General features: G+C 38.8%; 1 protein-coding gene across 1 annotated transcript; it reads left to right on the plus strand.

The window, feature by feature from the left end:
* Positions 1-905: 905 nt before the first annotated feature.
* Positions 906-12693, plus strand: AADAC (arylacetamide deacetylase). Its single transcript, XM_003416149.2, has 5 exons — positions 906-1056; positions 3887-4109; positions 7088-7157; positions 10330-10501; positions 12097-12693. Exons 1-5 carry the CDS (start codon positions 919-921, stop codon positions 12691-12693), a joined length of 1200 nt encoding a protein of 399 aa, XP_003416197.1. The 5' UTR covers positions 906-918.
* Positions 12694-20463: the final 7770 nt, after the last annotated feature.

A 20463-nucleotide genomic window follows, 5' to 3' on the forward strand; every position in this document is an offset into this window, starting at 1 on the left:
TCAGTAGATCTGAACTAGCTACAAAATATCCAGGGTTCCTTGATGTGAGAGCTTCACCCTTGTTGGCTGATGGCAGAAAGTTGCATGGTTTACCCCCCTGACCTGTGTCATCTGTGTCAATATAATGTCTTAAGCAATGGCAGGCTCACATACATCACCTGACTTTGGAATGCTGGTGTTCAGGTGATCCATAACCACATAGAGGCTGCATTCCACACATCGTTCTGTCATGACTGTTATCATTATTTTAACTCCCCTGTCAAAAAATGATTGGACTTCATTGCTAATATGCCTCATATTCTGCCTGATAATGTAAAGTCTGTAAGGGCAGAGACCATGGCTACCTTGTTTCCTATACTGTCAACATTTTAAAATTATGTCCATTTGTTTTATTCTAGGACAGGGGCCTGGTGGTGCAGTGGTTAAGAACTTGGCTGCTAACCAAGAGGTCAGCAGTTCAAATCCACCAGTGGCTCCTTGGAAACCCTACAGGGCAGTTCTACCATGAGTTGGAATCTACTTGATGGCAACAGATTTTTTTTTTTTTTTTTTGGTGAGCTAGGATAAGTTAGAACAAGGATTACACATCCTGTATATTTTCTCTTGACAATTCTCTTACAATTAAAGTATTCTTTACTCAGTTATTGCTCAATATATGCTTGTTTACTGGAATAAAATCAAGAGTACAGAAGTTGATTAAGTGTCATGTTACTCATTGAACTTTGAATTTTCACTCAGCGTGGATTTCTTTGAACAGCCAATGAAATTTTAGCTCGAATGCTAATCCTAAAACTAAGTAAGAGACTGTGTATTCAAAAGGTAAGCTGGAGCTGAACACATTGGCTATTCAGGTACACTGTTCCAGCATATCCAGTTCTCTTTGCGTTTCCAAAGAAGGCAGCACGGAGGCACCAAGGCATGGGAAGGAAATCCCTGTACCTTCTGATTGTGGGGGTCCTTGTAGCATATTACGTTTATACACCTCTCCCAGATAATTTTGAGGAGCCATGGAAAGTGATGTGGTTGGACACCCAAATAAGAACTGCAGCACATTTGGTAAGTGTGGAATTTTATTGATTCAGATGTGCGTATGTAACCACGTGAGACGGAGAGCTAAGTTCTCCAGAATTCTGTTCCTCGGTTATTTTGTGCTATTAATCTATTTACCTCTTAAAAACGAGTGCTGCAGTCTTTGTCTTTTTTACTGTTAAAACTTTGCTTGTTTATTTCTCCCCTTTCGCTTTTTATTTTATAAATCAGAATCATGTTAAAAAATACCGAGAAGAACAAGCAAGGAGGCATTTGAGTAGGTTTGACTAAAAACGGCTTTTTTCAGGTGTCATTCATGTCATGAGGAGGAGCTCTTGTGGTGCAGTGGTTAAAGTGATGGACTGCTAACTGGAAGTTCAGTGGTTCGAAACTACCAGCGGCTCTGCAGGAAAAAGATATGGCAGATTGCTGCCGTAGAGATTTACAGCCTTGGAAAACCTGTTGGGTCACTATGAGTCGGAACTGACTCCAGGGCAGTGGGTTGGTACTCATGTCATGAAAGTGGGAGGTGTTTGACAGTCTTGTCTTAGATCTTGCTTGGTATTTAAAGTCATAAATAAATCAAGATCATTTGATTGCGTAGCACTCTGTAGGCTACAGACTTTACGGTGTCTTAGATTCAGAGCCTAGAAGGAAATGCTGTGTTGGTGGGCTGATCAGCACATGCCCAGGATTAGCCATGAACAGCTGGATATGCAGAAATGGAAGGGTGGGTGCTGGGTGTCATAGCAACTGGGCTGCCTACCAGAGAAGCTCTAGTGTTGACTTGAAATAAGGTGTGGCTCTATCAGGTGCTTTGGGAATGTTTTTATATTACTTCTTTGATTGTATCATCCCCTCCATTTTTCTATTATCACTTTCTAGAACTTAAATCAGACAGATTATGTGATTCCCAGATCCCTCTTTCATTTCTCATTTATTCAACAATTCAACTCTCTGTCAAATTCTATTAGGTGAACAAGGACTCTGTTTCTGTGGAACTTACATTCTAGTGACAGAGAAATAGAACAAAGCAGAAGCAAATGCTTGCATTATTTCAGAATGTGGAAAGTGCCTTGCAGAGAAACAGAATGAAGAGAGTAGTGTGGGCAGAAGGCAGGAGCGAGGCTACTCATGTTCTCATGAGAAAGCCTTTCTGAAGAAAAAACATCTGCCTGGAGACCAGAAGGTTGAAAAGGAACCAGCCACCTTAAGCGCTGAAGAAAAAGCTTTCCAGTTAGAGACAGTAACAAGTGCAGAAGTCCCAGCTGCAGAATATTGCCAAATTCAAGAAATCATATGAGACATTTAGGACTAATGGGGCAAGTGTTGCAATTTAATTTGTAAAGGCTAGAGGTATTAGCATACAGCACTTTGTGACAATGGTTGTAAGTTTAATTTAGTTCTGTCTTTTAAAGTTTAAGGCTTTAAAGAAGGGAGCCTTTTTTTTTTTTTCACATAGTTTCTCTTTTTGATCTACAATTTGAGAGAGGTCCTTCATTTTATTTTCCTTTGGGTCCTGCTATTACTTACTTTTAAAAATGTATTTAAGAAATCATGTATCTAATCTTTTATTGTCAGTTTTTCTTTTTTTCTGGTTGCCTTTTATTGCAGCCTGTCCATGATTTATGAATGTAATATATCTTCAGAGCTCTCAAAGAATACAGATATTTAAAATTATGTTAATATTTTTCTCTTTCCTGAATTATCTGGATTTTACTTGTGGTCACTTATTCTCTTGCTTTATGCTTTTTTTCCTGATGAGTTTAGCTAACTTCCCTCAAATGACTGGCCATCTTTGAGTATCTAGATTTATTGAAAGATTATGCTATGAACATTAAATCAAGACTAAAATGGCTAGATTTGCGGTCTTGTTACTAGCTTGTTCCTGCAATTATTTTTCTCATTTCTGAATTGGATGTGGTTATACTGCATACCTCATAGGTAGGTGAGCCACTACAAGGATAGAGATTAATTCGAGATTAGAACATACCAAATGCTTAGAACACTGACTTGTAGCGTGAAAGGACAGGACGCAGTCAAGTAGACTGGCCCTTCCTTTTGCTCCCACCCATTCCTTTCACTCCCAATCCTGCCTCCCAGACCCTACTTGCACATAGTCAGACTGAGCTGTATCAACAGGACCCTCCCCGCCTCCAAGCTAAAGCACGGGCTCTGCTAGGAAAGATAGCTCCTTCTTTTGTTGGTTAGTCAAATTCTTCAGAAGAGATCTTACTTCCAAGACCCATTAAACTGTACTTCCTGCTTGAAAACTCCTTTTTATTTGCTACTCCCTGGGAGCTTTTGTGGAAACCCTGGTGGCGCGGTGGTTAAGTGCTATGGCTGCTAGCCAAGAAGTTGGCAGTTCAAATCCACCGGGCGCTCCTTGGAAACTCTATGGGGCAGTTCTACTCTGTCCTGTAGGGTCGCCATGAGTCAGAATCAACTCGATGGCAGTGGGTTTGGGTTTGGTTTTTGGTTCGGGAGCTTTTGTAATTACTCACCCTGTGCTCCCAAAGTAACTTGGCAAGCACTCTATCGCAGCATCTACCTTGTTTTCTAACTGTTGACTTGTTGTCTTCCCCACGTAAGTCTCAGAATCTTGAAAAAAATATTTTGCTTGTTTATTTGTGTGACCTTAATGCTTTAGTAGAGAACCTGACACTTACAGACAACAGGGGTGTTCGTTCTCCTTGTTGCAACCACAAGAGGCTAAAATGACCCCAATGCCGTTTCTTCTAAAAAGACTGAAGCAGGTTCACTTGTGAGAGATTAGTTGATTGGTGTTTATTAGAAGTGAATCTGTACTTTTATGGCATAGTCTTTTTGAAATTTGACATTTGAATTTCGTTTTTAGGCTACATTTCTTGAGCTTCTAGGAACTGGCCATTATATGGATTTCCTGATGTTCACCTTAAGCTTTGCTGAAGTCCCACCAACCTCAGACGAAAATGTCACTGTGAGCGAGACGACTTTCAACAACATCCCTGTCCGTGTGTATGTGCCGAAGAGGAAGTCCGCAGCACTAAGGAGGGGTTTGTTTTACATTCACGGTGGTGGTTGGTGTGCGGGGAGTGCTGGTAAGTGACTGCTTTGAAGGCTCTTTGTCACTGTGATAGTTTGCAAAAATTCTACAGGAAATTCTGAAGTCCTTAGTCATTATACAATGACCTTCTGCTGGGACACTGCAATCTCTTTCTCTTGGCTTGTTCTTCTGGCAAAGTTTTACTCTGCTTAGAAGGTTCAAATCACCCTCTTCCATACGTGCTTCTCTTATCAGCCTTGGTAGAGTTGAGACGACTAAAGTTTGCCTGTTTTTTGCAATCAGCCTAAGAGCACATAGCTTACTATTTTCTGTTTCTCTCCATTTCATATCACAGGACTCCTTGATGTGTTAATGCATTTACTGACAGATCTACTAGGTGCCAGGCAATGTTCTAGGAACTTTGGCTATATCTTTGAAAAGATAAAAATCCTTTCCTTCTTGGAGTTTACCTTCTAATGGTCCACTGCTAATCCACTGACAAATACATAAATCATGCAGTGTGTTATAAACTGATAAATGTAGGAAATATTAAAAAAAAAAAAAAAAACTGCTATAAAGTCAATTCTGACTCATGGCCAGGGTAATCAAGATCAAGCATGCAGGTTGCAAATTTCTTGAAGTATAGTCTCAGAGTAGAAAGAGGAATGTATTTAGAAGTGGAAGGATTGTGATAACTGCTCCAATTGTTTGACTCTGAGAAAATCTCCTAATCCTCCTGATTCCCAGATTCCTTAATATTCATTTCTTTATTTCACATGAATGGAATATTGAGAATGTAGAGATTGACCCATTGCCATTGAGTCAATTCTGACTCAAAGCGACCATATAGGACAGAGTAGAACTGCCTTACAGGGTCTCCAAGGAGTGGCTGGTAGATTTGAACTCTTGACCTTTTGGTTAGCAGCCCAGTTCTTTTTTTTTTAATTGTACTTTAGTTGAAGGTTTACAGAACAAACTAGTTTCTTATCAAACAGCTAGTATACACGTTGTTCTATGACATTGGTTAGCAACCCCATGACATGTCAGCACTCTCCCTCCTCAACCCTGGGTTCCCTATTACCAGCTTTCCTGTTCCCTCCTGCCTTCCAGTCCCTGCCCCAGGGCTGGTGAACCCCTTTAGTCTTGTTTTGTTCCATTGGCCTGTTCAATCTTTGGCTGAAGGATGAACCTCAGGAGTGACCTCATTACTGAGCTGAATGAGTATCCGGGGGCCATACTCTCAGGGTTTCTTCAGTCTATGCCAGGCCAGCAAGCCTGGTCTTCTTCTTAAGTTAGAATTTTGTTCTACATTTTTCTCCAGCTCTGTCCAGAACCCTTTATTGTGATCCCTTCAGAGCAGTCAGTGGTGGCCAGGCACCATCTAGTTGTACTGGACTCAGTCTGGTGGAGGCCGTGGTAGATGTGGTCCACTAGTCCTTTGGACTAATCTTTCCCTTGTATCTTTAGTTTTCTTCATTCTTCCTTGTTCCTGAAGGGGTGAGACCAGTGGAGTATCCTAGATAGCAACCAAGTTCTTAACCACTGTGCCACCAGGGCTCTGTGGACATTGAATTGGAATTTAAATTAAGAACACTGAACACCACATTGAATTGGGATTTAAATTAAGAACTCTGAAGCCAGAGAGTAAGAATGAATTAGTCTGGACAAGAAATGTTACAAGCTTGAAATTAAACAAAATATGTCAATTGTTATGGGAAGTTAGCAGACAGGGAGAGATTAGTGGGTTCTAAAATGATTGTCTTATTTGCACTAGGATAACTGAGAGGGTGAGGGTAGATCCCTGGGCAACATGGACATAAGATTTGGGTGGAGGACTAAGCTACCAGCAAAGTGCTGAGAAGAAATGATCAAAGAGATAACAAACTGAAAAGAAAGCCAAAGAAGGTGAGTCTCAAGAGAGACGAAGCAATAAGAAGTACTAAATGATATAGAAATGTTAGGTAAGATAAGGATGGAAGCACGTCTCTTTGAAGTTGAATCTTTTATGTTGATGTTGTTGAGGAGCAATTCAAGGGAATATTCACATAGAAACACATTGCATCAGGCAAAAAGTGAGAGTGAAGAATGTGGAAAGATTGATTGCTGTCCTTAAAGGGATTTAGTTTTGGAAGGATTAGGCAAAAGGATAATAGATTGACATAGATCGAAAGGACAGTTAAGTAAGAGCATTTTATTTTATTTTTTGAGGGACATGAACTGCTTGGAAGACTGAAGGAAATGGAGGAAATAAACAGAAATGTGTTAGAGAAATAGATGGGCTGGGAGTGCTGACTGATGGAGGAATATACCAAAGGAATAAAGGAAGGAGATTCAGAGCATGGGTAAAAGATCAGGTATGGATAAGAAGTTTGGAAATGGATGAGAAGAGCCTCAAGTCTTCCTCCCAGACAAGAGAAAAAGGGGCAAAGACAAGCCTGAGCCAGATACACTTTTAGAATAACAGTGCAGATGTGAGCAGTAAATGAGAAATCCCAGCTTCGTGTTTTCTGTATATTAAAAAAAAAAATTTTTTTTTTTTGAGGCGTAATTTTATCCCAATTACTTTCAGAAGCTTTTTTCTATTATCCTCATGCAGACTTAGTTGGTTCTTCTCTGTTATCACAGTTCCTTCTATATCTTCTTGTGCATTTATCTGACCATACGATGGTCAAGTCGGGGGCATGCCCTTTCATCTTTAGATCCTTATCACCTAACACAGAGCCAAGTCAATATTTCTTCCATTAAGGGAGTTGGGGCTAGTCTTGTTGAGAGCAAAACTAGTTTAGAAAAGCCAATGAGGAGAAAGAAAGGAAACAAAGGGCAATTAGAAACTCACATTTCGCTGAATTGTGGATGGTGGTTTCTCATGGATGCGTCCAGTGTTCTGAATATGTTTCCTGAGCATTTTAATGTGGCGCAAGTGGAGAACTGCAGGAACATAAAACAAGTACAGTAGAATTTCAGTGGAGAAAACATCCTTCTTTTCATTTGTTCATTCTCACTAACATCCTGCTTTCATTCCTTTTATTTCAGCATTATCTAGTTACGACATGCTGTCAAGATGGACAGCAGACAGACTTGATGCTGTTGTCATATCAACCAAGTAAGAGTGCTGTTGGTTTGTTTATAGACCTGACATGTCACGATGCCCTCAGCTTCTTGGTGAATGTACAATTATCTCAAAAATAAATGATTCCTAGATGAGACAAAGTAGGTGACAGAAAGTAAAGAAAGACCTACCTTGCTTAGAGTCAGAGAAAACAAAGACAAAAAGCCTCCGTGTGTGTGTTGGTCAGGCAGGAATGAAGAGCTGAGAGTGAAGAGTTTTCACGTAAACTTCAACTGTATCACCCATGGGCATAATTACATTTACTGGATTTCCTCCCAATCCTTAATTTGCATTGTCTTTATGAATAGCTGCCCTGGAGTCAGAAGGCAATGTATAAAAGTGCATCATAAATAATTCTTACCTCTGAGTCATTATAAAGATTACATGATAACATTTCTGAACCGAACTTAGCCTTGGGGTCTGCCACTTGATGAGTCTAGAACATTAACATTTATTATCAGATTAAAGAAACCCACAAAATCAATGAATTAGTGTCAAGTCGTGTTAGATCAGCAATCAGCGTTCGAAAAGCACTCTTAGGGAAAGATTAAAAAATAGGATGGGGTTGCTAGGTGGACCAATTCAAAGCTACATGCACCTATTTAAACTTCAGATGATGCAGGAAAAGTTAAGAAGTACTCATTGTCATAATCATTTGTCAAGTTAAAGTATAACTATAAAGTTAAAACATAGTCACACTCAAAATTTGCCTGTGAGTGTTCACTAATAAATATAGTAATTAGATAGAATGACATTTTGAAAAGTTATTAGAAAATCTAAGCTTATCCTAAGATTTGCAAATGAACTTTATTTTTTAAAGATGACAAGTCAAATGACATTGAAAGACATAAACCTGTGTTGATTCATTGAAACAGCTAATAAATAACATGTACTTAAAAATAAAACATATTCTTAAATTTTTATGCAAGCACATACCTTGTCTTTGAATATATTCTTACGTATTTAAATCAAAGATAAATTATTTAACTCTAATTGTAAAAATTGGTAATTATGACTATACTGGCATTAAGAAGGCCAATAAGTACACACAAAAAAATGCTCAATATATTAACCCATTGCCGTCGAATCAATTTCGACTGATAGCAACCCTATACAACAGAGTAGGACTGCCCCATAAAGTTTCTGAGGAGTGCCAGGTAGGTTCCAACTGCCAATCTTTTGGTTAGCAGCCGTAGCTCTTAACCACTACACCACCAGGGTTTCCTGAATATCATTAGCCAAATGCAAATCAAAATCACAATGAGATACTACTTCATACCCACTAGGGTAACTATAATTCAAAAATAACATGTGTTGGTGAGGACATGGAGAATTTGGAAGCTACCCTACTGATGGTGGGAATGTAAAAATGGTGCACTTATGTTGGAAAACAGTTTGGTAGCTCCTCAGAAAGTTAAACATACAGTTGTTACATATAACCCAGCAATTTCACTCCTAGGTATACATTCAAGAGAAATGAAAACATATGTCCCTACAAAAGCTGGTACGTGAATGTTCGTAACAACATTATTCATAAAACCCAAAAAGAGGAAACAACCAAAATGTCCATCAAGTAATAAATGGCTGCATAAACTACAGTATATTCATACAATTGAATATTATTTGTCAATAAAAAGAAATGCTGGGACATGAATAAACCTTGAAATTATTATGCTAATCGGCAGAAGCCAGTCACAATATTGTATGATTCTATTTATGTGAAATATCCATAATGATAAAATCTATAGAGACAGAGCCTGAAAACCCTGGTGGCACAGTGGTTAAGAGTTACAGCTGCTAACCAAAAGGTTGGCAGTTGGAATCCACCAGGCGCTCTTTGGAAACCCTATGGGACAGTTCTACTCTGTCCTATACGGTTGCTATGAGTCGGAATCGACTTGATGGCAAAGGGTCTTTTTATCTTTGGATAGAGACAGAAAGTAGATTAGCCTAGATCTGGGGGTGAGGAGCAGGAGGAAATGGAGAGTGGCTATTAGTAGGTACAGGGTTTCCTTTTATATAAAAACATTCTCAAATTGATTGTGGTTATGATTACACAACTCTCTTAATATGCTAAAGACCATTGAATTGTACATTTTAAATGAGAGAATTGTATAGTATGTATCTCAATGAAGTGGTTATATAAAAATATATAAATACATGAGTTAAAATGCATAATACATATGGATATATGAATCTATATGTATTTCTCTACCTGTCTATACTGTTATCTACAAAATATAATCAACTACTAATTTGTTGAAATACAGGAAAAGAAAATTATAAAAGGCATATTCAAATGGCTAATAAACACAGGAAAAGTTCATTTACATTAGGAAAATGTAAACGAAGGCCACAAGGAAATACCTACATATGCCCAATATTAGAGCTAAAATGAAAAAGACATAAAATGCCAAGTGTCAGTGACGATAGGGAGCAACAGGAACTTTTATATAGGGCTGGTTCAAGAACACATTGGTACAACAATTTTGTAAAACTCTTCAATGATGTTAGCTAAAGTGAAACATATATGCATAGCTCTGTGACCAGCAATAGCATTCATAGGTATATATCACCAGAAATACATATTTTTATCACAACACAGACCAGAATGTTCATAGCAGCACCCTGTGTGAAAACCCAAGATTGCCAACAGCCCAGACGCCCACCATCATTTTAAGGGATAAATGAGTTGTGGTATATTCAGACAATAGAATAAATACAGGAATAGAGCTACATACTGAATGTATGCATGAGTCTCAAAGGCATAATGTTGAGCATACAAAACCAGACACAAGGAGTACAGGCCATATGATTCAATTTATTTCATGGGCAAAAATAGGCAAAATTAACTTATACCGTTAGTGGATACTTCCAGGTTTGGGAAGAGTAACAAGAAGAGACTGTAAGAGAGATTTCTGGGGTGTTGGTAATGTTCTGTTTCATTATCTGGGTGCTGGCTACACAGCTGTGTTCAGTTTGAAAATTAATAGTGCGGTATGCTTATGATATGTATGTTTCTGGAATGTATAACATAAAAACAAAAAGAAAAAAACAGTTGCTGAAGAGTATTCTGACCCATGGCCATCCATGTGTAGTATGCTTTCATAAAAAGTAAGAAAATGAAACAAGTAACGTAAAGGAAAGCCATGTTTTCTCTCCACAGCTACAGACTGGCACCTAAGTATCACTTCCCGATTCAGTTTGAAGACGTATATAATGCCTTACGGTGGTTCTTACGCAGAACAGTTCTTGCAGAATATGGCGTGAATCCTGAGAGAATTGGCATCTCCGGAGACAGCGCAGGGGGAAATTTAGCCGCAGCCGTAACGCAACAGGTATGACATCCATCATTTTTTAAAAAGTACTCTACTTATAAACATATTTAATGCATTATTAAAATATAAATATTAGTAATTACTTTTGGAAATATCAGAGAATATTGAGAAGAAATGCCGAAAATGTCAAAAAGTCATGTTTATAACAATCCAATTTATGCTAATTTCAAGTTATTGAAAGCATTTGAAGCCTATCCAGTAGTACCTGCATTCATATGTAAAACGTCTGCATGTATAACTTTTGTGTTTGTTTTACGATATAATATGGATTTTGAAAACACATACAAGCTTTGTATTTTAAAGATATGTTTTCACAAATTAAAACATCTTTTATAATGTTTTGTTCCAACTTATATTTTTCTTGCCTATTCTGGTGTTTGCGTACCCTCTTTGAAGGCCACTGATCTTTATAAATATTAGCAAATTCGGCCTGATATAGCTAAGGGTGATGCTAATAGAATGTTTTGCTCAGAGAGCCTGCCCAAATCACCAAAGATCACATTTCGCTTTGGCTCAGAGTCAGCAGAAGTTCTTATTGATTGATCCTTCCTCTTCATTGGTTGGCCACATTTGAAAACCCACGTTTATTCACAGCTCCTCAATCACATATATGTATAACCCTGTTGCCACTGAGTCGAATCCAACTCATAACAACCCCTCTTCATGGGGAAACCCTGAAGCTAGGGCTGCTAACCAAAAGGTCGGCAGTTCAAGTCCACCAGGCGCTCCTTGGAAACCGTATGCGGCAGTTCTACTCTGTCCTCTAGGGTCGTTATGAGTCTGAATCGACTCGAAGACAGTGGGTTTGGTTTTTTTTTTCCTCTTCATATCAAAACTTATTGGTATGTCATTGTTGTTAGGTGCCATTGAGTCGTTTTTGACTCATAGCTACCCCACCTAAGAGTAGCACTGCCCCATGGGATTTTCTTGGCTATAATATTTAGGCAAGATCGCCAGGTCTTTCTCCCACAGAGCCTCTGGGTGGGTCCAAAGCAACCTTGGGTTAGTGGCTGAGTGCTTAACGGTTTGAGCCACCTGGGCTCCTAGCTTGTTGGTATACTAGGATATTTAAGCAAATTCTTATGTGAACAAAGAGAATAATATGAAAGTCAAGTTTATGAAGTTCTTCTGGTTGTCATTCTTGGTAGTACGGGGAATGTTAACTTTTTAATTATTGATTAGATTCTTTTGCATTACCCATGAGGAAAACAGGAAAGATGATTTTCTTTAAATTAAAAGTATCTTTTAATTAAGAAACATCTCATTACAGAAAAGGTCCTTAGGTGGAGCAAAGGGTTTGCTCTTGGGGAAGAAAGGCCTGCTAGTCTGCTGGGTAAAGTCCGCAGCCAAGTGAACCTTATGGAGCTCTGTTCTACTCTGTAACCACGGGGTTGCCATGAGTCAGAATCTCAACAGCAATGGGTTTCAGTTCTAGAAGCCCATTATGAGTATTTGAAAGTCTGCTGAGATGGTGTACTTCATTTATCACTGAAAAGCTTTGAGATTATTAATTTATATAGAGACTATCTTGTTATAATTATTTTATAGTTTTAATATGAACATAATTTGCATAAGTTATCTTGATTATTTTTCAGCTCTTAGATGACCCAGATGTCAAGATCAAGCTCAAGGTCCAGTGTTTAATTTATCCTGCCCTTCAGCCCCTCGATGTAGATTTACCATCTTATCAGGAAAACGCACATTTTCCAGTTCTGCCCAAATCATCCATGGTCAGGCTCTGGAGTGACTATTTTACTACAGACAGATCACTTGAAAGAGCCATGCTTTCAAACCAACATATCCCTCTGGAATCAAGTCATCTATTACAATTTGTTAACTGGAGTTCTTTGCTCCCCGAGAGGTTTAAAAAAGGACATGTTTACAAAAATCCAATTTATGGTAGTTCTGAGCTATCAAACAAATATCCAGGGTTCTTAGATGTGAGGGCAGCCCCCCTGTTGGCTGATGACAACAAATTGCGTGATTTACCCCGGACCTACGTCATCACCTGTCAATACGATGTCTTAAGAGATGATGGTCTCATGTATGTCACCCGACTTCGCAACGCTGGAGTTCAGGTGACTCATAATCATGCTGAGGCGGGATTCCATGGCGCATTTGGATTTCTGGAATTGAAAATTAGCTCCAGGATGATAAGTCAATATATCAGTTGGCTAAGTGAAAATCTATAGCAAAATATTTATCAATGATATGTTTTAAAAATAAAGTTAATATGAAAATATCAGAAGATTCAGATATTAGAAATGGGTCTTTCTTGGAAATGGTATATACTTACAGTCCACATATACATAATAATTCTTATTGTAAATAGCCACTTTGCTACTTTGTACTTTGAGGGATTTCATTCAATTTTCCTCATTGTCTATCTGCTATTTCTATTAGATTTTTTTCCTCTTATATTTTTAATCTTATTTTCTTATATACCCACTCTTGTGTGTTGACTACTATTTGCAATTGTAGGAGGATAAATATAAGCAAATATTGCCTGCCTGGGTAACGTCAAGGTCTTAATCAGTGTACAGCAGAGCTCCTAACCACTGTACCACCAGGGCTCAATGACCTGTATAATATGAAGAAACAGAACCAGAGGCAATCTTCAGGTGTGTAGGGGCTCCACTTAGCCATCAGGAACCAAGATTCCTTCTCTTTGTTCTCCATCTTTCTTAGTATATATTTTTTTGTCTTTAAGCTCATAATAAAATTATTGTACATCTGGGAACCACCTGAACAATCTGCGTAGGCAGAAATAAAGTTTGGCAAAAGATGGGGTTACATGGGAGGCCATTCCACTTTATCAGAAAACGGTAGCAATCTCAGAAACTCCAGCCAACAGACTTATCCTTACAGCTCACTTTCTAGGAGTATGTCACATGGCCAGCACTAGCTATAAGGAATTCTGAAAAAGGGAGAATTTGTAGTTGGGCTACTTGGATTTTCTTACACTAAAAAAGAAGAAAATACCAGATAAGCAACTAACCCGTTGCCATCAAGTAGATTCTGACTCATAGCAACCCTACAGGACAGAATAGAATTGCCCCATTGGATTTCCAAGGAGTGGCTGATGGATTCGAACTGCCAACCTTTTGGTTAGCAGCAGAGTTCTTAACCACCTATACCACCAGGGTTTCAGGCAACTAACAGAACATGCAAAAAAATCTGTAGCAGTAGATTTTTAAAAATAATTGTGGGAGAATTACTTCCTGAGTAAATAAGTAAGGAGACCTGGATATTAGTATTAAAGGTAATAAATAGATAGGTAAATTTAATAGATAGCCCCAATGGATCATCTTTGTTCCATGTACAAATTATAAAAAAAAAAAAAGTGAGTTGGTTGCTTTGAAATAAACTCTTGAATCCATCCAGGGCTGGTACTTGTTGTTGTTTCACCTGGTTCCTTTTCGAGGCTAGGGGCAATGACACTAACCTGGATTCGACAAGACACACAAACATCTTCTTGCCCAGAAAGGTGGGCACTCAAATATCACCTATGATATTTTCCCATGAAACAAATACTCTGTTCAACATTTAAAGGCGTGGGGGCATCAAGCACCTAGGCGCGGGCCAGAGAGTCACTTTACTGAGGTCTGTGAAATGAACTTTTCAAAAGTTTGAACCTTGGTAAGGGTGATAAAGTTTTTAGAATAGTGTAATTTTTACTAAAATTGAGTAACAGTGATGCAATTTCAAAACAGAATGACCCCCCTTTTTGTTAGAGGGAGAACCTCCAGAGATGTAGCAATTCCACTTTCAGGTATAGTCTCAAAAAGAAATGAAAAGGTCAGTCCACACAAAGGCTGGTACAAGCATGATCATTTTAGCTTTATTTATAGTAGCAAAAAATTGGAAAAAAATTTTCCTGGACTTTTAACTCTACATTTCCTTCAACTTCCAGGTGAAACCTGATACTTACTAGAGGGCTCTGCTTCCCTTATTTTTCCTTCTACCACAAGACCTGGAGGTGAATTAGGGGTTTGCCTTAGTTACTGTTCCTCACAGGCCATTCCCTCTACAACCTTGTCAGGTGTCATCAAACCACAGCCTGGGGCCAAATCTGTCCTATAGCCAATTTCTGTACAACCAATAACTGTGCCTGCCGACCATCTCAATATCAAACACTCCAGCTCACTCCCACTTGGTCCCCAATTTCCATAATATTGGGAATATACTGGTACTTCAAATACATTCACTATGCTAACATTTCTCTTTTCCTTACTCCTCTCATGTAAGTTCTTCACTTTTTTTTTTAATTTAGGAATTAATTAATTAATTTTTATTATGGTAAAAATATATAAAACACAACATTTGAAATTCAACATTTTTTAGGCTTATGATTTAGTGGTACCAATTACATGAATCATGTTGTGCAACCATCACCCATAATTGTTGCCAAATTTCCTGTCGTCGTAAACAGAAACTCCCTGGTTCTTGAACGATGGTCTCCCGGTGGCCCAGTGTTTAAGAGCTACGGTGTGCTACAGGCTGTTAATCAAAAGGTCAGCGGTTCAAATCTACCAGCTGCTTCTTGGAAACCCTATAGGGCAGTTCTACTCTGTCCTGTAGTGTTGCTGAGTTGGGATCGACTCAATGGCAATGGGTTTGGTTTTTTGCTTTGGTTTCCATCCCTGGTAAAAAAAAAAGTAGTCACTAATAAATACTGGTTTCTATACATTTGCCTATTCTTGTTATTTAGCATAAGTAAAATCATATGATATTTATCCTTTTGTCACTGACTTATTTCACTTAGCATGATGTTTTCAAGGTTCACCAACATTACAGCATGTATCAGGACTTCGTTTCTCTTTATGGGTGAGTGGCATTTCATTGTACATATATACAATATTGTGTTTATCCATTCATCTGTTGATGGACATCTAGATTGTTTCCACCTTTTGGCTATTATGAATAGTGCCCAAATGAATATTAGTGTTCATGTGTCTGTTTGTGTAGCTGGTTTCCAGTCTCTTGGGTATATACCTAGAAGAGGAATTGCTGGTATGGTAGTTCTTCATTTAATTTTTTGAGAAACCATCAAACTGTTTTCTACAGCAGCTGTACCATTTTACCTTCCCACCAGCAATGGATCAGAGTTCCAGTTTCTCCACATCCCTGCCAGCATTTGTTATTACTCATTTTTGTTTGTTTGTTTTAATCTTAGCCATTCTAGAGGGAGTGAAGTGCTATCTCATTGTGGTTTTGATTTGCATCTCTCTAACAAATTTTTTATTTTTAATGGTTAATGACTTTTTTTAGTAGTGAGTTTAATGGTTAATGATGTTGAGCTTCCTTTCATGGGCTTTTTGGTCATTTAAATATCCTCTTGGTTGAAATTCCGTTCAAGTCCTTTGTCCATTTTTTGATCAGGCAGTTTCTCTTTTTGCTGTTAAATTGTAGAATTTTTTTTTTTAATATGTTTTGGATATTAGACCCCTATCAGATATATGGCTCCCAAATGTTTTCTCCCAATCTGTAGGTTGTATTTTTACTTTTTTGATAAAATCTTTTGACGAACAGAAGTATTTAATTTTCATGAGGTCTCACTGGCCTATTTTCTCTTTTGCTGTTTGTGCTTTTGTTGTCACAGCTGAGAATCCACCATTGTAAACCAGGCCCTACAGCCACGCCCCTATTTTTTTTTAAATTGTGCTTAGGTGAAAGTTTACAGCTCAAGTTAATTTCTCAGTTCAAAATTTATACACATAGTGTTTTGTGACATTAGTTGCAATCCCCAAAATTTCTTCACTTCTTTAACCAAAATATGCTCTGTGGTCAGTGTAATCTCTTTCTTGTAACATCCTCCCCTCTCTTGACTCTCTGTCTGCTTGTTTGTCAAAACCCCAATCCTGAATAAATCCATCTCCTCGCTAACTCTTCGCTTATCGTTGAGCACCAGAACATGGTTTAAGAAAAAGAAAACAAAACAAAAACGCATGCTGAAGTTTCTCACTTTAATTCAAGACTGCCAACCTCAAGTGTGTCCTTAATGAAATCGTACTACGTTTTTCCATTCAGTTGAATCTCCTGCCCTCCTTAACCTACTCAAATCCCCAACATCTCCTCCACCATCCTTTATCATAGCTGAGAGAATTGCTCCCTATTTCATGGAGAAAATAGGAACGCCTGAAGAAAACTTACACAAGTTCTTGCCCTACATTGGTCCAAACATGAATATCCTCATACCACCTGTTCTCATAGACGAACTATGTTCCTGTGTTCCAGTGTCAGGGTTGTTTCCTTCTCTGTGTCCCCTTGGTTCCGTCCCCTTTTGTCTTCTCAAGGGCGTGATTCCAGGAGTTCTCCCTTTTTCTCCTGTGTCATCAATTTCTCCCTCTCTATTTGACCATTCCATTAACACACAAATATCATGCTTTTCTATTTTTAAAAACATAAACAAAAACGTTTTCAACTTCATTTTTCTTTCCAGCTTCTTCCCTATTTCTCTATTTTCTTTTACAGCAATACTCTTGGAAAGAGTTGTCTATACTTGTTATCTCTGCTTCCTCTCATTGCACTCTCTCATCTGTCCATTCTGATCAATCTTTCTACAGGAACTATCAAGTTGTTCTTGTTCAGTTTAACAACGACTTCCACGCTGTGAAATCCAAGGGTCCAGTCTCATGTTACTGGACCTAGAAGCAGCATTTGACTTAGTCATTCACCCCTTTTCCTTGAAAAACTTTCTTCACTTCACTCCAAATCACCACGCTCTACTGGATTCCCTCCTACCCCTTGGGCCTCTAATTCTCAGTCTCATTTGCTGCTTCCATCTCTGTTCCCTGATTTCTTTTGAGTGGAGTGCCCCAGCTCTCAGGACTCAGGCCTCTTCTCTATCCACACTCTCTTCTGTGATGATGCCTTCCAGTCTCTTGGCTTCTAATGGCTTGTATGATAAAAATCTTACACTCATGTCTCCAGTCTGGACCTCCTCAACTCCAGATTAGTATATATGCAACTTCCTGCTTGACAACTCCATGTGAATGTAAGTAGACATCTCAGACTTAAACTTCTTCCACTAAGCAACCGTCACTCACAGACTTTCTCATTTCAGTAAACAGTAACTCCATAATTCCTCCTGCTCTCAGGCTGAAAGAACCTTAAAGCCAAACTTCTCTGTTACCCATCAAATTCTCTTTATTCTATCTTCCAGTCATTGGGGGGATTCAGCCATTTCTGAACACCTCCACTGCTAATACTCTGGTACTGTACAGAATCCGTTTTCACTTTCATTGTTGCCATATGGCATCATGATTGGTCTTTCTGAGTTTACCCTGCTCCCTTCGAGATTGTTCTTAGCACATCAGACTGGATGATATTTTTAAAATGAAAGTCAGATCGTGGCAGTCCACTTAAAATTCCCAAAAGGCTTCTCACCTCATGCAGATCGTGAACAAAGTTCCTAATGGCCTTCTATGTCTTACACATAATCTAGGCTACTATTTCTCTTTAATTTCCCCTCACGTTTTCCTGACTTCTGTACTTCAACTACTCTGGGCTCTTTGGTGATCCTCAAACTCAAGCTTCAGGGACTTTCCACATTCCATCTCTTTGCTTTCAATGCCTCTCCGTCAGATAGTCCTCTTCTCAAATGTTTCCTTCTCGCTGAAGTCTTTCATCCTCACCCTATTAAAATCGCATCCATCTGCCCTGCATAGTGCCTGACCTGCTTCCTGTTCTTCAAACAGGCCAAGTTTAATTCCACCTATTTTATTTTTCATAATACCCATCACTCTCTGAACTTATCATGTTCCTTTATTCATTCAGATTAGTGTCTTCATCATTTACCAAAAAAGAAAAAACCAGATAGGCAACTAACCCATTGCTGTCGAGCCTATTCCAACTCATAGCAACCCTATAGGACAGAGTAGAACCAACCCATAGGGTTTCTAAGGAGTGCCTGGTGGATTCCAACTGCTGAATTTTTGGTTAGTAGCTGAGCTCTTAACCACTGTACCACCAGGGCTCCTTATCATTTATACACCTCAGCGATTCTTTACAAGATAGAAAGGAAAACAAAGAGAGAATTAACACATCGTTATATCTATTCTTGTTCAGATTAGGCTGTGACTAGACACACAGAAAAACAAATCTGTTAGATAATCTCTGTTTTCTCCCCAGTCCCTTCATTTGGCAAGCAAGAAAACTGAGCAAACAATTCAAACGAAAAAACAAACAAAAATATTGTTAACAAACATATCATTTATTAAGTTAGAAATTTCCCTAAGACTTGTTTCTTAAATTGGTTACAATTAAAGAATAGATTATGAAATACTGACTAAATTGTTGTAATACCGTCAAAAGTTGGAGTAAGCATATAAAATGGAGCCCTCATGGTCAGCCATAGTAAACTTTGGTTACATGGCCCCCATCCAAAGGAAGCCAGTACTTAAGTTCTCTCATCTATTTCAGAAGAGCAAACAAGCAAAGTTGCTCTTGCAAGATAAAAAAGAAGCAGCAGGAGCTTTATGCAGGAAACTCCTCAAGCTGTGCCGTAGTTTACTCCCTTAGGGTACTTGTAGATCCTAACATTTTGGAAGAGGCATAGATAGGGTCACTATGAGTCGGAATTGAGTGGGTTTATAGATATTTAGCCTGTGTTGCTAAAGAAAAATAGGAGTCAGCCAGTCTGATAACTGCTTACTTCTTCTAAAAAGGAAATATTTCAGACCATGTTTAGGGAATTTTAGTAGGTATCTTCCATAACAAAGAGTTAAATAAACATTCTTTGGACGTAACAGGGTTTTGTCAATCTTACTCTGCCAGTTTTTGTGGTTTCTTTGGCATTTTCTTGCTAGTTTCTACCCAAATATTACCCCTAATTTCAGTTCTAGTTTCCCTTAAAAAAAAAAGCTTTTATAAATCAAAATATTCTGTCAAGTATTGGTGTTGAAATGCAGATGAGACAGATAGGGAGTTCTCAACCTTCAGCATCAGAATCACCCAGAGAACTGTTATGTGTGTATCCCTGACTCCAATCCAGGGTCTCTGACCCATTAGGCCTGGGGTGGGGCCCAAAAGTTTGCATTTCTAAATTCCCGGGTGATGCTATTAATGCTGGTCCAAGGACAACACTTCAGTGACTACTGATCTCAATTTTCCTCAAATTCAATATGATTAAGAATCAAATGAGAGAGTTCTTTTAAAGAACAAAATCTCAGGTACCAGAAGCCAGAGATATTCTTTCTCAGAAGCCACCTCATGTGATCCCAAACAAAGAATGTTTTGAAATAAAACCCATCTTGTGACAGAGAGAGGTAAATATGTCAACAACTTTCACTTTTAATTGCAGATAAGAATTTTGTTGTTGAGGCTGAAGAGAGTGCAGGAGGCATGTTGCCAAGGGAAATCTTCACAGGAGACTTGACACTTGCCTTGAATTTTGAGGAACAAACGAGAGTTTACATTGAGAAGGGCTGTTGTGGGAAGGCATTCTGGGCAGTAGAAGCAATGCTTTGTACAGCCTGGCAGCAAAGGAAAAAGAACCTACAAAATTGATTTCATGCATCGACATCATCACTGGAGAGTAGAATAGAAGAGGAGCTGGGCTGGAGAAGTGAAACCCTGAGGAGTGTGGACTGCTGAGTCAAATACCGTGAATGCTGCCCTGAGAGACTAGGAAGCCATGTAAGATTCTAAGTTGGTGCATGATTCGACCCCTATGGTCACAGTGTGGTGAACTGACTACAGTGATGCTAGATGAAAGCAGAGTGTGGGGTTCGCTGTTGCTACAGTGGTCTTACAGACCAAGAAGCAGCAGGAAAGCTAGGGGAGTGTCTCAGAGGAAGGCGTAAAGGTAAAGGAATTTCAAGAGGACCCAGAGAGTGGCCAGTTCTGGCAATGCCAAAGGCAAGGTTTGGAAAAGTGCCACACGGCCTACTAAAAATCTGTGTGGCTCATGCCAGATACTTTCTGTGCCTTCCTCTTCCCTTCCTTTCCCTCTCCTGAGC

This window comes from Loxodonta africana, chromosome 23 (genome assembly GCF_030014295.1).
Source record: "Loxodonta africana isolate mLoxAfr1 chromosome 23, mLoxAfr1.hap2, whole genome shotgun sequence".
NCBI lineage: Eukaryota > Metazoa > Chordata > Mammalia > Proboscidea > Elephantidae > Loxodonta > Loxodonta africana.

Excerpts from the sequence above, each read along its gene's own strand:
- AADAC (XM_003416149.2), top strand. The coding sequence starts at position 919 with ATGGGAAGGAAATCCCTGTACCTTCTGATTGTGGGGGTCCTTGTAGCA. Across the intron at positions 1,057-3,886 it reads TAAGAACTGCAGCACATTTG|GCTACATTTCTTGAGCTTCT; the intron begins GTAAGTGTGGAA and ends TTTCGTTTTTAG. Across the intron at positions 4,110-7,087 it reads TTGGTGTGCGGGGAGTGCTG|CATTATCTAGTTACGACATG; the intron begins GTAAGTGACTGC and ends CTTTTATTTCAG.